The sequence below is a fragment of the Anticarsia gemmatalis genome, chromosome 10 (genome assembly GCF_050436995.1).
Source record: "Anticarsia gemmatalis isolate Benzon Research Colony breed Stoneville strain chromosome 10, ilAntGemm2 primary, whole genome shotgun sequence".
NCBI classification, from domain to species: domain Eukaryota; kingdom Metazoa; phylum Arthropoda; class Insecta; order Lepidoptera; family Erebidae; genus Anticarsia; species Anticarsia gemmatalis.
The window spans coordinates 5,545,067-5,558,415 of NC_134754.1; the positions used below are offsets into that span (position 1 = coordinate 5,545,067).

Below are 13,349 nucleotides of genomic sequence, written 5' to 3' on the forward strand. Positions count from 1 at the left end.
GTGAAACACTTCGGCGTAATAACTTTAACACGCATCGGCGTCTCCTTGATAGATGTTTTGTAAAATAACGAAACGTTAACATGTGTTTTTTTAGAACAGAATACAGCGGTAATTACGTCATTGTTGCTACGAATAAGCTTTTGTCTCGAGCCGTGATGAATGATATAGATGTTGTGACAGCGACGAACAAACATACGCACATGTTTTTATGAATTTACGTAAGGGCTCATAAAGTGTTCGTTACAAAGGTATTGTTTTAATGTAATCGTAAATTATTCTATTATGAGGGTGCTGTATGCATTAGATAATGTATTACGTTTTGAAACGACCGTTTTAATTTTCAAAACAAAGATCTCTGGTACAGCTCATTATAAAAATACGCTCTAGACAAACAGTCCCGCTTGAAAATCAATTCAAAGAAACAAATATAGCCTTAAGTCAATTACCGATTTAGATCAAAACATACTCATTATAGGCAAATATCAATTGAACGAGAAATACTCAAATTAACAACCAATTAGTTAATGAACTACGAGTACCTACAGTTTCAAACGAACATCCATACTTGAGAAACAATGTACTCGTATAAAGGGTTTTAAGCTTAAATTACAGGTACACCTACATTCCACCCACACAAGTTTTAGGTCAACTACTTGCAAAAATAAATTCAAGGGTAGATTTTGTAACTACTTGGATATGTAGAAAACGTTTTAGGTTTGAACCCTTTAAAGGTTGAGTGCTTTAGACAAAATTTTTAAAATTATTTTATCTGTATTAATATAGTCAATAATTAGTGTAGTTGATCTTTTTTACGGATGTATTGTACTGAATGTTTGGGTTTTCAAATTAAATTTATAAAGCGACATAATAAAATTTATTGGGACTAAGTCAACACAAATTTATTTCATATGTCCGCATGCAGTTTATAAAATATCAAATCCTTTGATAGATTTTCATTCGAAGAAATTATGCAAATACAAATAATATTATTCGAACAAAATATTTTATTGGTAAAACATGTAGATTCAATTAATGCAACCAGAATCTTTTCAAACGGTACACTTTTTCAAATATTTTATTTTACTATTCGTTCCGGTGGAGTTTGCTCTACAATTTTTATACTAAGTACCTACTTATTATTAAAATTTTAAATATATATTTATAGTGCAAGCTGAGTTTTGTTAATAAATGTATAATATCACACAAAGTTAAAAAACACAAGACTACCAAATCGGAACTACTCAAAAAAACAATATCTATCAAACCAAAACAAAACCACTTCCTCATCAAAAACAATACATCAAAAACTAAAGAGAAGTTCAAACTTTAGCTGCTATCAGAATTAATATCAAAACTATTAATTTATCTCACGTCAACCATTAAGAGTGAACTAAGTGACAAAAGAAAAACACGGATGCCGGCAAGGCATCTGTCTTTTCATAGTCAACTTAACTAAAAGGATTAAAATGATATCTTCCGTCGTCTGACAGCCAGTGTGGTCTCCCAAGCGTTAACAGAAAACCTCTTTTGTTAAAGAATTTTGTTACCTTAAGCTTTTAATACCTTTATGCCATTGCTTTTTAATTTTAGCATTTTATAAAAGGGTTGCTTTAATCCCTATTACGTATACTTTGAATCGTTTTAAACGTCTTTTGTTAGATTTTTAGTTTCCATTCATATTGCGGTAAGTTAATTTCGATTTCTTTGGGCAGTTTTATAACTATAATGGAATTAAAAAAGGTTATGTGCACCTATGAAATCTTATTAACTTTGTAGAAAGAGCGTTGGAGGTAGATAGATTCTAAATCGACCGAAGGTAAAAAAATATTTTTATACAGATTATAATTCCATTAGAAACAAGAAATAATGTAGCAAAAACTAATTGAACAAAAAACTAAGTAAGCAACTAGCTCTCACGGACTCATAAGTTTGCTGAACGCACATGATGTAAACCGCAATATCCTAAAATAGGCTTCCCGTGATTACTTATAATTTCGAAGAAGTCTTAGTAAGGCTTTAAATCGATCGCGTTAAGGCATGCAAAATATTTCGTAACTTAGATGGTTTCGGTGGCCGTTGTAACGGATTTCTCACAGTCACTGGAATTCTTTATAAAAAAATATCTTGTTAAAATAATTTATTATGTTTAATATGCTGCTTCATTTTCGTTCTAGAGCTTATATTATAATAATAACTGAAAAAGTTTGAAGCATACGTCGAATTAATAAAAACCACAATAAATATCACTTTATCTATTCATACCTATTCATAAACTTGTGTAAAGCAAAACAAGACCTGCATAGATTTGATAAAAATAAAATCCAGTTCAACTTCGTAAAGCAGCTGATGCCTGGTTTCATTCAAAGTTTGTGGTTTGGGAGACGTAGTCGATCGCTTAAAGCTCCGAAAAAAATAATTTATTGTAATAAGTCGTCGTGAACATTCGCCACCGCTCGGTTCATCTCGCCCCGCTCCGCACCCCTCTCCCGAGCGTATACTCGACTCGACTGCAATGCTTATACTAACATTCAGTCGACTGGTAGCAGCGTCGGGGCACGGTCGCGCCTCTCGACGCTCTGAACGGATTACGTTACGGTGAAAACACGCTTATCACCAACGCGATACGATACTCGTTTATGAACTTTTATCAAATACAACAAGTTTTAACGTACAAGTAAACATTTAACGAGGAACTACAGTGAAATATTCTAACGTTTCGGCAATATCTAATGTGGACAGTTTGTGTGAAAATTTTGTTTACGTTACCAAGGACGCTGTAAATTATCGAATTGTGAATTGAAACTCACTCATCATGAGCATTATTCTGATACGGACTGTGTGTTAAATTGACGCCGAAACAGAGTTCATAAATTGATGGATACTACACATCCGGCAAGGGGACGTAATACGCGAACGCCGACGGAAAAAACATGACACTGAGCCTTTCGTGTCTTGTTTTCTTTCTTCCCTGATATTTGATTTCCTCCACGATGGCTCTTCAGCAAACTTCCTCAAGAAATCGTTTCTGCCAAATCCTGTTTTGGTTCGTCCTCGGCCTAAATGTGGCTGATCAGAGCTCATTACCTCTCAAATATGAAGCTCCTGATGATTGCCAGTGGTGGTTGAGAGGGCCCAACGATGCACATGAAGTTTCCCTCACTTGTAAACTTCGCACGATAAACAGCGAGTTCGACACAACGAACTTCAGTGTCATCCCCTCGGAACACACAACATCGTTAAGGATAGAGTGCAATGAAGAAATGATGTATAAAAGCTCCCTAGACGATCGGAGTTTCGCGCATCTGGTGAAACTACGTGAACTTGTTTTAGATAACTGTAAAATTGGAAGATGGCCGCCTGGCGTACTCTCTGGCCTAAGAGACCTTCGAAATTTAACGATTCGAACGAAAAATACGGAGTGGGCAGCTATGAGTTTAGAGATAGCATCAGAAAGCTTTACGGCTGTTCGACAGTTGGAAAAGTTGGACCTCAGTTTTAATAACATTTGGTCGTTCCCCGAAAACTTGTTTTGCCCGCTAACAAATTTAGTGTATTTAAATGTATCGTCGAATCGACTTCAAGATGTGAGTGATCTGGGATTCAGAGAAAGAGCTATGCATCAAGCCTTGATAAGTGAACAAGATGGACCTCCTCCCTCGGCCTCATCTATGTCTCACGCAACTTGCTCATTAGATATTGAAGTTCTAGATGCCTCTAGTAACCACTTTGTGTTGATGCCAGAAAACGGATTTATGGCACTCCGCAGACTAAAAGAGCTTCATATACACGATAACGAAATATCGATGGTTGCTGACAAAGCCTTATCTGGACTAAAACAGCTGCAGATAATTGATCTTTCAAACAACAAAATCGTTGCTCTCCCGCAAGATCTGTTTAAAGATTGCAGGCCGGTGATCAAAGAAATATACTTACAAAACAATTCAATAAGTGTGCTTTCACCAAGTCTTTTCGCCAATTTGGATCAGCTGTTGGCGTTGGATTTATCTAATAATCACTTAACGAGTACTTGGATTAACGAGAATACTTTCACCGGTCTCATAAGAATGGTATTGTTAAACTTATCAAATAACAGATTGACGAAGTTGGACCCGAAAATTTTCAAGGATTTGTATACCCTGCAAATATTGAATGTTCAACATAACATGCTGGAAAGTATAGCTGCTGATACATTTGCGCCAATGAATAATCTGCATACGCTCATCCTATCGTACAATAAAATATCCCATATCGATGCCTACGCTCTAAATGGTCTGTACGTATTGTCTTTGCTATCTATAGACAATAACCATCTCGAAGAACTTCATCCCGAAGCATTCAGAAATACATCCTCCCTGCAAGATTTGAATTTAAATGGAAATCGTTTAAAGAAAGTACCCATAGCGCTTAGAAATATGCGATTACTGAGGACTCTTGATCTTGGAGAGAATCAGATAACGTCATTGGAGGAACCCGGCTTCGTCGGTTTGCATAACGTATATGGCCTTCGTCTTATCGGAAATAAAATAGAAAACATCAGTAAGGACGTGTTTTCAGATTTACCATCTCTGCAGATTTTAAATCTTGCACGGAATAAATTGAAGCACATCGACATGAACGCTTTCGAAACTTTAACAAACTTGCAAGCTATACGATTAGATGCCAACCGGCTCACTGAAATACAAGGCTTGTTTGTAAATATTCCATCTCTATTGTGGTTGAACGTATCCGATAACCAAATAGAATGGTTTGATTACACTGTGATCCCTTCGGGACTTCAGTGGTTGGATCTACACAGTAACAATATCAAGGAATTGGGGAACAACTACCGTTTGGATAAAGAACTACGATTGCAAACATTAGATGCGAGTTTCAACAAAATGACAAAAATATCAGCTTTCTCTATTCCCAGCAGTGTGGAGTTGCTGTTCCTGAATGATAATCAAATTACACAAGTTGAAGCTCAAACTTTTGTTGGAAAAACCAATTTAACGAGAGTCGATTTGTATGCAAATCAGATAACTAGTATGGATCTCAATGCGCTTCGTCTAACTCCGGTCGATCCGGGACGGCCGCTACCCGAATTTTATATTGGTGGAAACCCGTTTCAGTGCGATTGTACTATGGAATGGCTACAACGTATCAACAAACTGGACCATCTACGGCAACACCCTCGTGTTATGGACTTGGAGAGCATTTATTGTAAATTGTTGTACAATCGTGAAAGGACTTATATTCCGCTTATCGAAGCGGAATCATCTCAGTTTCTGTGTACATATAAAACTCACTGTTTTACGCTGTGCCATTGTTGTGATTTTGACGCTTGTGATTGTGAAATGACGTGCCCGTCGAACTGTACGTGTTATCATGACCAGCCGTGGTCAGCCAACATTGTGGACTGTTCGGCTGCTGGGTATGCGGAAATACCTAACAGCATACCTATGGACGCTACTGAACTATATTTAGACGGTAATAATTTTGGTGGTCTAACGAGTCATGCTTTTATCGGACGTAAGAACTTAAAAATATTGTACGCTAATAACTCTAATATTGACGCTCTGTATAATAATACATTTAGTGGACTAAAACGCTTAACAATATTGCATTTAGAAAAGAACAATATCAAAGAGTTGCTAGGTTTCGAATTGTCGCCTCTGGAGAATTTACGCGAGTTGCATCTACAAGACAATAAAATACATTACATCGATAACCGAACCTTCACGGAGTTGAGGCATTTAGAAGTGCTACGCTTGGAAGGAAATAACATTTACGGCTTCGCGGTGTGGCACTTCACGATGAATCCATATTTGGTAGAGATAAGTCTCTCTCGGAACCTTTGGTCGTGCGATTGTCAGTACTTGCATAAATTTCGAACTTGGTTCAAGAACAACCTAGGAAAAGTGGAAGATGCTAATAAGATAACATGCGTGTTCAACAATGTAACCAACGCGGTGGGACCGCTTATGATCGACTTCAACTCCACGACGTGCACGAACACAGTGGGTGGAAGCTCATCCATAATAGAGAACCAAGTAATTAATGATTATCTTCCACTGCTGTTAATATCTCTGTGCGTGTTCATTACAAGCTCAGCATTAATATGCGGTGTATTTTATTGGCGACGCGAGCTCAGAGTATGGATTTACTATCACTGTGGCTTCAGAATGTGCTACAAAAGTACTGCGTTTGATGACGAAGCCGACAAAGATCGCCTTTTCGACGCCTACATAAGTTATAGCGTGAAAGACGAGGCGTTCGTCGCTCAAATGTTAGCGCCCGGCCTAGAATCCACCGACCCAAGTTTCCGGCTCTGTCTACACTATAGAGATTTTAACGCTTCGGCATACGTAGCGGATACGATAATAGAGGCCGTAGAGTCATCGAAAAGGACGATCATAGTCCTATCTAAAAATTTCATCAACAACGAATGGTGTCGGTTCGAGTTTAAGACGGCACTGCACGAAGTACTGAAAGAGAGACGAAGAAGACTGATAATAATATTGCTAGGTGAGCTACCGAATAGAGACATCGATCCGGAGCTCAGGTTGTGTTTGAAGGCGAACACGTGTATAGAGTGGGGTGATAGACAGTTTTGGCAGAAGTTGAGGTTCGCGATGCCGGACTTGCGGAAGTGTCAGTATCACCGGTCGACAGTGAATATTTACGCGTCGGTGTCTCCAGTGGGGGCCGGGCGGGCGCCGGCGCCGCCCCCTCCGCCGCCGCCGGGCAAGCTCCCCCCCCTGCTCGGCGACGGGCTGGCCCTGCCGGCCGGTGTGCACACGCGCGACGCGCACCCCCACCGCATGCCGCCGCAAGCGCAGCTCTGGGCGTAGCGTATGCTCCAACGCAGGTAAACAGACACTGAACTTACTTGCAACGCTTAAGCGTATTAGTCCAATCAAATGGTGATAATTAATTATAGGTTGTTCCACACTATATTTATTGTATAGAATAAGATTTACGACGCCTGACACGAATTTGCATTTATTTGTATAGAATAGGCTGCTAGTTTTATTTTAATTTGTTACGGAATAATTTCCTGATTTCTGCGATAGTAATTTATAAACTACGGATAGTCCGATGTAAATATTAGTATTTGTTAAAATATTTCAGTGACTACTAAATATTCGGATCGCTTAAATATTATATAATGCCAAAGTTTAAAACTTATAGCTATTATGTACAGATGCATTTATTACTATAGTTATGTTAAAAACCCTTATTGTCATTAGAGTCTGTAAATATTATGATTTTGTATATAGAACTGTAAATACGCAAATCAATTATTATTATACGAAAAAATCGAAAACAAGAAATACACATTTTTAAAATTTTATTTGGTTTTGTTTCATTTATTGTGTTACCTTTTTTGTTCGACATTTAATTTCTATGATTTCGACAAACTGTACGACGATATAAAATATCGTACTTATCAGAAACAAAATATTCAAGAAGCTGGCAGTACTAACAAAGTTCTAACACACTTGGACACACTTGGAAACTCGGAGGTACTCATCGGCATGTTAAAATGGAAGTAGGTTCGAACACTAACTCAGCCAATATGCAAACATATTGAAAATTGAAAGTCACTCCGACGAAGTTTAGTGCGGGTAAATGGTACCTTGAGTTCTAACATGTACTTCGGTACTAAAGTTTACATTCACTGCTAGTGGTTGTAAAATTAGCGCAGGGAATAATTTCCTTTACATGACTTACTTAGAAGCGTAGAAGTGAAACAATACGTGAAATACGTCATACAAAGTTCGAGGCTAAACAACTATTTAATAATTAAATCTACTGCTGAGAGTACATAAGTTTTCACAGAAATACAATACTGCTTATACATAAAATACATTTTTCAAAATATACTCAAGCGTTGATTCAGCAAAGTTATTGACTCACGCTTTTTGAATACATTGAAGAATCAAAAGACAATCAAATTATTGGCTTCACAAGCTCTATAACGAAATAAAAGGGCTTCTTTAAAATCTATCTTTTCAAACTTATTCAATAAAGAAATCACTTGTTTCTGAGGCAAAGGAGAAAAAAATGTTTCATGTAAAAAATACGATGAAAGAACTTGTTTTAAAAGTAGATAGAAATTATTTTAGAACTTCCTACCTACCTTAACTAATTCAATTTGAGTCTCGAAGCAAAAAAGGGAATAGGAAAGTCGGGCATGTCGAATTTATCGGATCTAATAAGTAATGTAGGAGAAGGAACCAAATAAAATATGTAGGCAATAAAATAAGTTTCTGAATAATGTCGAACATTAATTCGATTGTATTTATTGCTTAGTAAGTAACCGCAGACGGTGACTTGTTTGTTAGACAATGATGCTTCTCTTAAAATAGAAACAATTTAATCTCAGTTAATTGAAAGACTTAGGTCATCAACTATTTTTAGCACTGGGTTTTAGACCAGTCAAATATTTCTTCTTTGTGTAATGCGATGTTTTAGCCAACTGACTGATTAGACTAAACTAATTTTTTACAATAAATATTCTTCATAAGTATTTGTGTTTATTGCACATCGACAACAGATTTTGAAGACTAATTCAGTCATTAAAATATTTTTGTAGGCATTTGACCATATTTATCCTGACAGTATTGATAAAAAATACTAAATTAAGGGACAAGTTACAAATGTTTCATAAGGTATTTGCATCGCAACATTTTGAAAATAAAAAACTTATTTCTTAATGGTTCGAAAGAGTTCCAAAAAGCACGTCATGCATTCTAACAACTCTCTAGGCACACTACTTCGATAAACCCATGCTAATATTCTAAGAACGATGTCTCTGGCTATTTCTCACTTTACAACCTCCATAAGGTTTCATACCATCACTATCACCATACATTACAAGTGGCAATCTCGCCCTACGACTCGTCAGACCATTCTCTTCCCATTATGAACACACGCAGCTATAAATTCTCATATTTTCCACCCCACAAGGCAAACTTATATCCCCTACTAACACCACCTAGCGGCAACTCATGAAACTCCTATTATCTGTTTGTGGACGAATCAAAACGAAATCAACATCAGTTATTTTTGTCGTTACCCCTCATCAAACAAACGTAGATGGGTCAGTTCTCGTAATTCCAGACGTTTGATTGTCTTTGGATAAGACAGCTGATATCTTTGTTAGTTATTACAACTAAATATTACGAATTACTAGCTATTTTCGACGGCTCTACTCGCACTACAAAAAAAAAGTTTACTTTAAATGTTAAAGATGATCTTTACCGTGGCTTGCTCTACACGAATTGATATTCGTGATATAATATATCCGGCGGTCAAAAGTCATCTTAATAGTATTAGCCGTTTAGTCTTTACAAATTGATACAAACAGACATAAAGTCAGGCAATCACAATTAATGTAGCATTTATATTAATACATGTGTTTCCATTAAATTACTTTCAAGCATTTATTCTCTTTGTTGGTCCAGCATATCAAGTAAACATCACCACACTATCGCCTGACATAAAGTGTATAGCGTTTCAAAAGAACCACACAGGAAAAACGTTCGGGGAAAATGCAAGCTATACATAGACTGGAATGCTAAGTCACGGGAACAGAATAGTTTTAAAAATATCTCCCAGGTTTCATTCTTTTTTGCTTCTGGATATCCATTTGTTTGTATGGCTGTTATTTAAGCGATTGATACTAAAGTGTAGTGTATTTTTGAGGTATTAGAAGGTTAACTGTTTAAACTCATGAATTATTAGACAAAGAACTGCTTATGATAAGCCAATAAAATCTTATTTAGGGAGCAAATTACTGTATTCTAATCTATAAATATTATTTTCCGAGAAAAAATATAAATTAAATATTTTTGCCGGACATGGAAATCACACCTCAGATCGCTTAATATGGATTGTCGTTTCAAACATAAGTAAATTAATTAGTATTTAAAAGATAGAACAAATTCAAAGCGACTTTTACTCCGAAAGTACTGTAAAATAGTATTAAAAATAGGTAAAATGTAAAAGTACTCAATTAAATTACAATAAAATGCCTAAACTTCAAGTGAATTTCAAGCCAAAATCTTCACTTACTCAAAGGGTTCATTCATGGTGACAGCAAATTTCATTTCACTCCACTATCTGTCTCGTAGTGTCAACGAAATCTGGTGAAGCTAGTCAGTGTTGAAGTAATGGGAAAACTTGTTTGCTACTGTGACCAATGTGCCGAGCAAATTTATGATACGTAGTAGTCCTTATGACAGGTTTATGTGAACAACCTTTTGTTGAAGGCTCCCGATTGTTGATATTACTTTGATTTTTCTTGCCGTTTTTTATTTTATAAGGCTTTTGGGAGTAAACTGTATTAATTTCTTAGTGGGGATGTAGGTCTGTTTAATTTTGGATTCGTTTATTTATTTTGGAAACAAATCGGCAATTAGACAATGTTACTAGAAAAACATCTAGCAGAATTATGGTGTTTATTTTTCTCTGTATCATTCACTTGATTAACAATGTTCATTGGTTGAAAACCGGGTTTAGTTTGTATGTTTATCAGTGGGCATATAAAAGCTGATAATAATATAATGATGAATAGTTAGTATTTCAAAGCATCGATTCGTTCTATTTATGTGTAAATGAAATTAAACCAAGCGCAAATTACTCTATATGTATTCGCGGGAAACGTAATCACACAAACTATTGACCTATTTCAAACAACAGGCTAAATAATGAAATCAACGAAACATCTAGATAATCACACTGGATGCATTAATAAAGGCAAAACAACCGTTCTCAAACTAAAACATAAATGTGTAGGTCCGTATGCAAATTAAATTTGTTATCAGGTTCTCTCTCTATTAATATTTCAGTGAGAACCTTGTCCAAACGGACGAGGGCATCAATACACGTCCGAAACTTTAAACTAAACAATAAACGTGTGTATAATAATAATTTAATCCAATATTTTGGGTCCAGCAGCGGACGCGGCCACCATAATGGAATTAGTTTCGTAATTAACTTACTTTATCGTTAAAAGGGGATACTCAGTACTATCTGCGTTGAAAATTCAAGTTCCATACGTTTGTATGTTGAAATGGAAATTACGGAACCACAGCAGTATTTACTAAAGTTAAGAGGGACGAAGGTTTAATCTGTTTGCGGTACTATTAGACATAAATACGACCGAACATTATATGTATTAAGGGATGGTACTGGTAACGCGCAAATGGAGATTATATATACATTTCGTTGTATAAATTCTAGTAGATATTGAACTGGAAATGTAATGAATGTAGTTATATACGACAGTTGTAGAACTAAGCTAGGGTTGTTTTAATTAGATGTCGGAACTGTCAGTTTTGTGTACTCTCGGACACAAACTGTTATCTGTTTAATTTCATCAACTCGTCAGGTCTTATTAATAAAGGTCTAAAAATAAAACTCGACAAGGTTTTCATATTTCTGGGTCGTTCATATTAGGCTCAATATTTTTACGGGGCGTTTATTTTTAAAACACAATAGAAAGTGTTGTTGTTTTATACGCCTATTGTTTTAATGAATATATTTTGTCAGACATGTACGTTTTAAAGCAAGTCTAATTTGTATTACTACATTCTCGTACTTCTGATCATTTAGTGACAGACAGACACAACCTGACCTTAACATCAAATCTGAGACTTCTCGTTCTGCCGTCACACACTCTGCTACTAAACTATTGGGAAAGATTTTAATACTCTACATATGTAAGTTATTTTAGACACTACTTACCGGTTACTCATAAATAAGTAATTCTAAATCAATCGTTCGAAGTAAAACAGTTTTAATAAAATACTTTAACTGGTTTATGGAACACTACCATAAGATAGACAAGGACACAACATCCAAAATAGAGCTTTAGAAAGAGATAGATGTATATGTGGAAGATCAATGTGTAGTGATAAATTCTTTTCCGTTAAATGCTGCGGAATCTGATTTTAAACCTTTTTAAGATAGAATCAAAACAAATGATCGGACGGTACGATTAATATGGTTTAAAAAGGTTAACATTTTTGTGTGAATAGTTTATTCTTCTTGATAAAAGCTAATTAAATAGTATCCGTTTTGAAGTAAGTTACACACAGAAAATTGGGTTTAGAATATACATTTTCGCTATACCTAGAAGGTTCAGTAAAATATAGATAATTTAAAACTTAAGTAACTATATTTTTTCCATATTCATAAAACTCAGGCAATAAATACTAAGAACGAATGTAAGTTAATCATTATTATCTCACGTGCAATAGATAGCTGCTGCTAGAATGGTAGCAGTTGTCGTCACTTAAAAGTGAAGTAGGTAAATATCTCTAGGCCATAACAAAAGATGCCATTGACATACAAGAACATTCCTTTCAAGTACGTCTAATGTCATTTAAATAACGTACAGATTAAAAATGCCTTAAAGATATTGGCTTACTTAAACATGTAGTCTTAACAAAAGACCCATCTGCTGGAAAATGCCATATGGTACGACAATAGGCGCATGCGCAATTTAATAGCGTCCTAGTAAAAGCAACGGGGCCCTTTGAATATACTCTAAATACACAAGTATGGAAAAAAATATACGTCATTCGATAATCCTTTACGCACCGGAGATGTCATCGTCAGAGATCAGCTTTCGACCATCCACCGGTGGGTTTGCGTAACTCAATACATTTATAACTAAGGACTTTCTTCCAGAAAATTATATCCTACAATCTAAGCAATAAGATCTATTATTGATTGCTGATGAAATGTCAACCACAGACCGCAGAACGAGGACAATCGTGGACAAAAAGCATCAGATAATATGCCATCCCTTAATCACATGCACCGTTGCCCCCGAAAAAATATTTGGTAGTTCATTCGTATTTGTTTGTTCACAAATCTATTTTGGAACATCTATTTGTGCATTTACAACCGGCTTACAACATACTCTCGAGTAGAATTTGTTGTCAAAATGTTAAAACTTCGTCTCGGATTGTAAACGGTTCAGTGTCGTGTTCTAAATTTGTATCGTTTCAAAGAATGTTTAGGGCGCGCCCTGTAATACAATAGATCTTTGGTACTGTTAATTTCACTGAGAATGCCATGATTCCGTGCACTTTTTAGTGTCGTTAATTCAATCTGGAACTTGGTAAAGAATGTGAATAGAGTGTCGGCCATGAGAAATTTCGGTGCGCAGTAAATAGCTCCACAGAGAGACCGTCATTATGGTGAGTTCATTCCGAGGTTCCCAGCGTTAAAGTTGGATGACAATTTACTATCCTTCCGATAGTAAATCTTGCAAGCGCTCCATCAGCGGCATTAAAATAAAAACGTCCGCAAAATATCCTGTAAAATTTAGCACCAATCATTAAATTTTGTAA

The 13,349-nt window shown here is 35.9% G+C and overlaps 1 protein-coding gene across 1 annotated transcript in view; it reads left to right on the forward strand.

Annotated features, from left to right (window-relative positions):
• The first annotated feature begins 2,544 nt into the window (after window positions 1-2,544).
• Toll-6 (Toll-like receptor 6) overlaps window positions 2,545-13,349 on the forward strand; it is a 138,601-nt gene continuing 127,796 nt past the window's right edge. The window contains exon 1 of the mRNA XM_076119010.1: window positions 2,545-6,847. Within this exon, the coding sequence (XP_075975125.1) occupies window positions 2,991-6,830 (3,840 nt within the window). The 5' untranslated portion in view covers window positions 2,545-2,990 and the 3' untranslated portion in view covers window positions 6,831-6,847. The remainder of the gene's footprint in view (window positions 6,848-13,349) is intronic.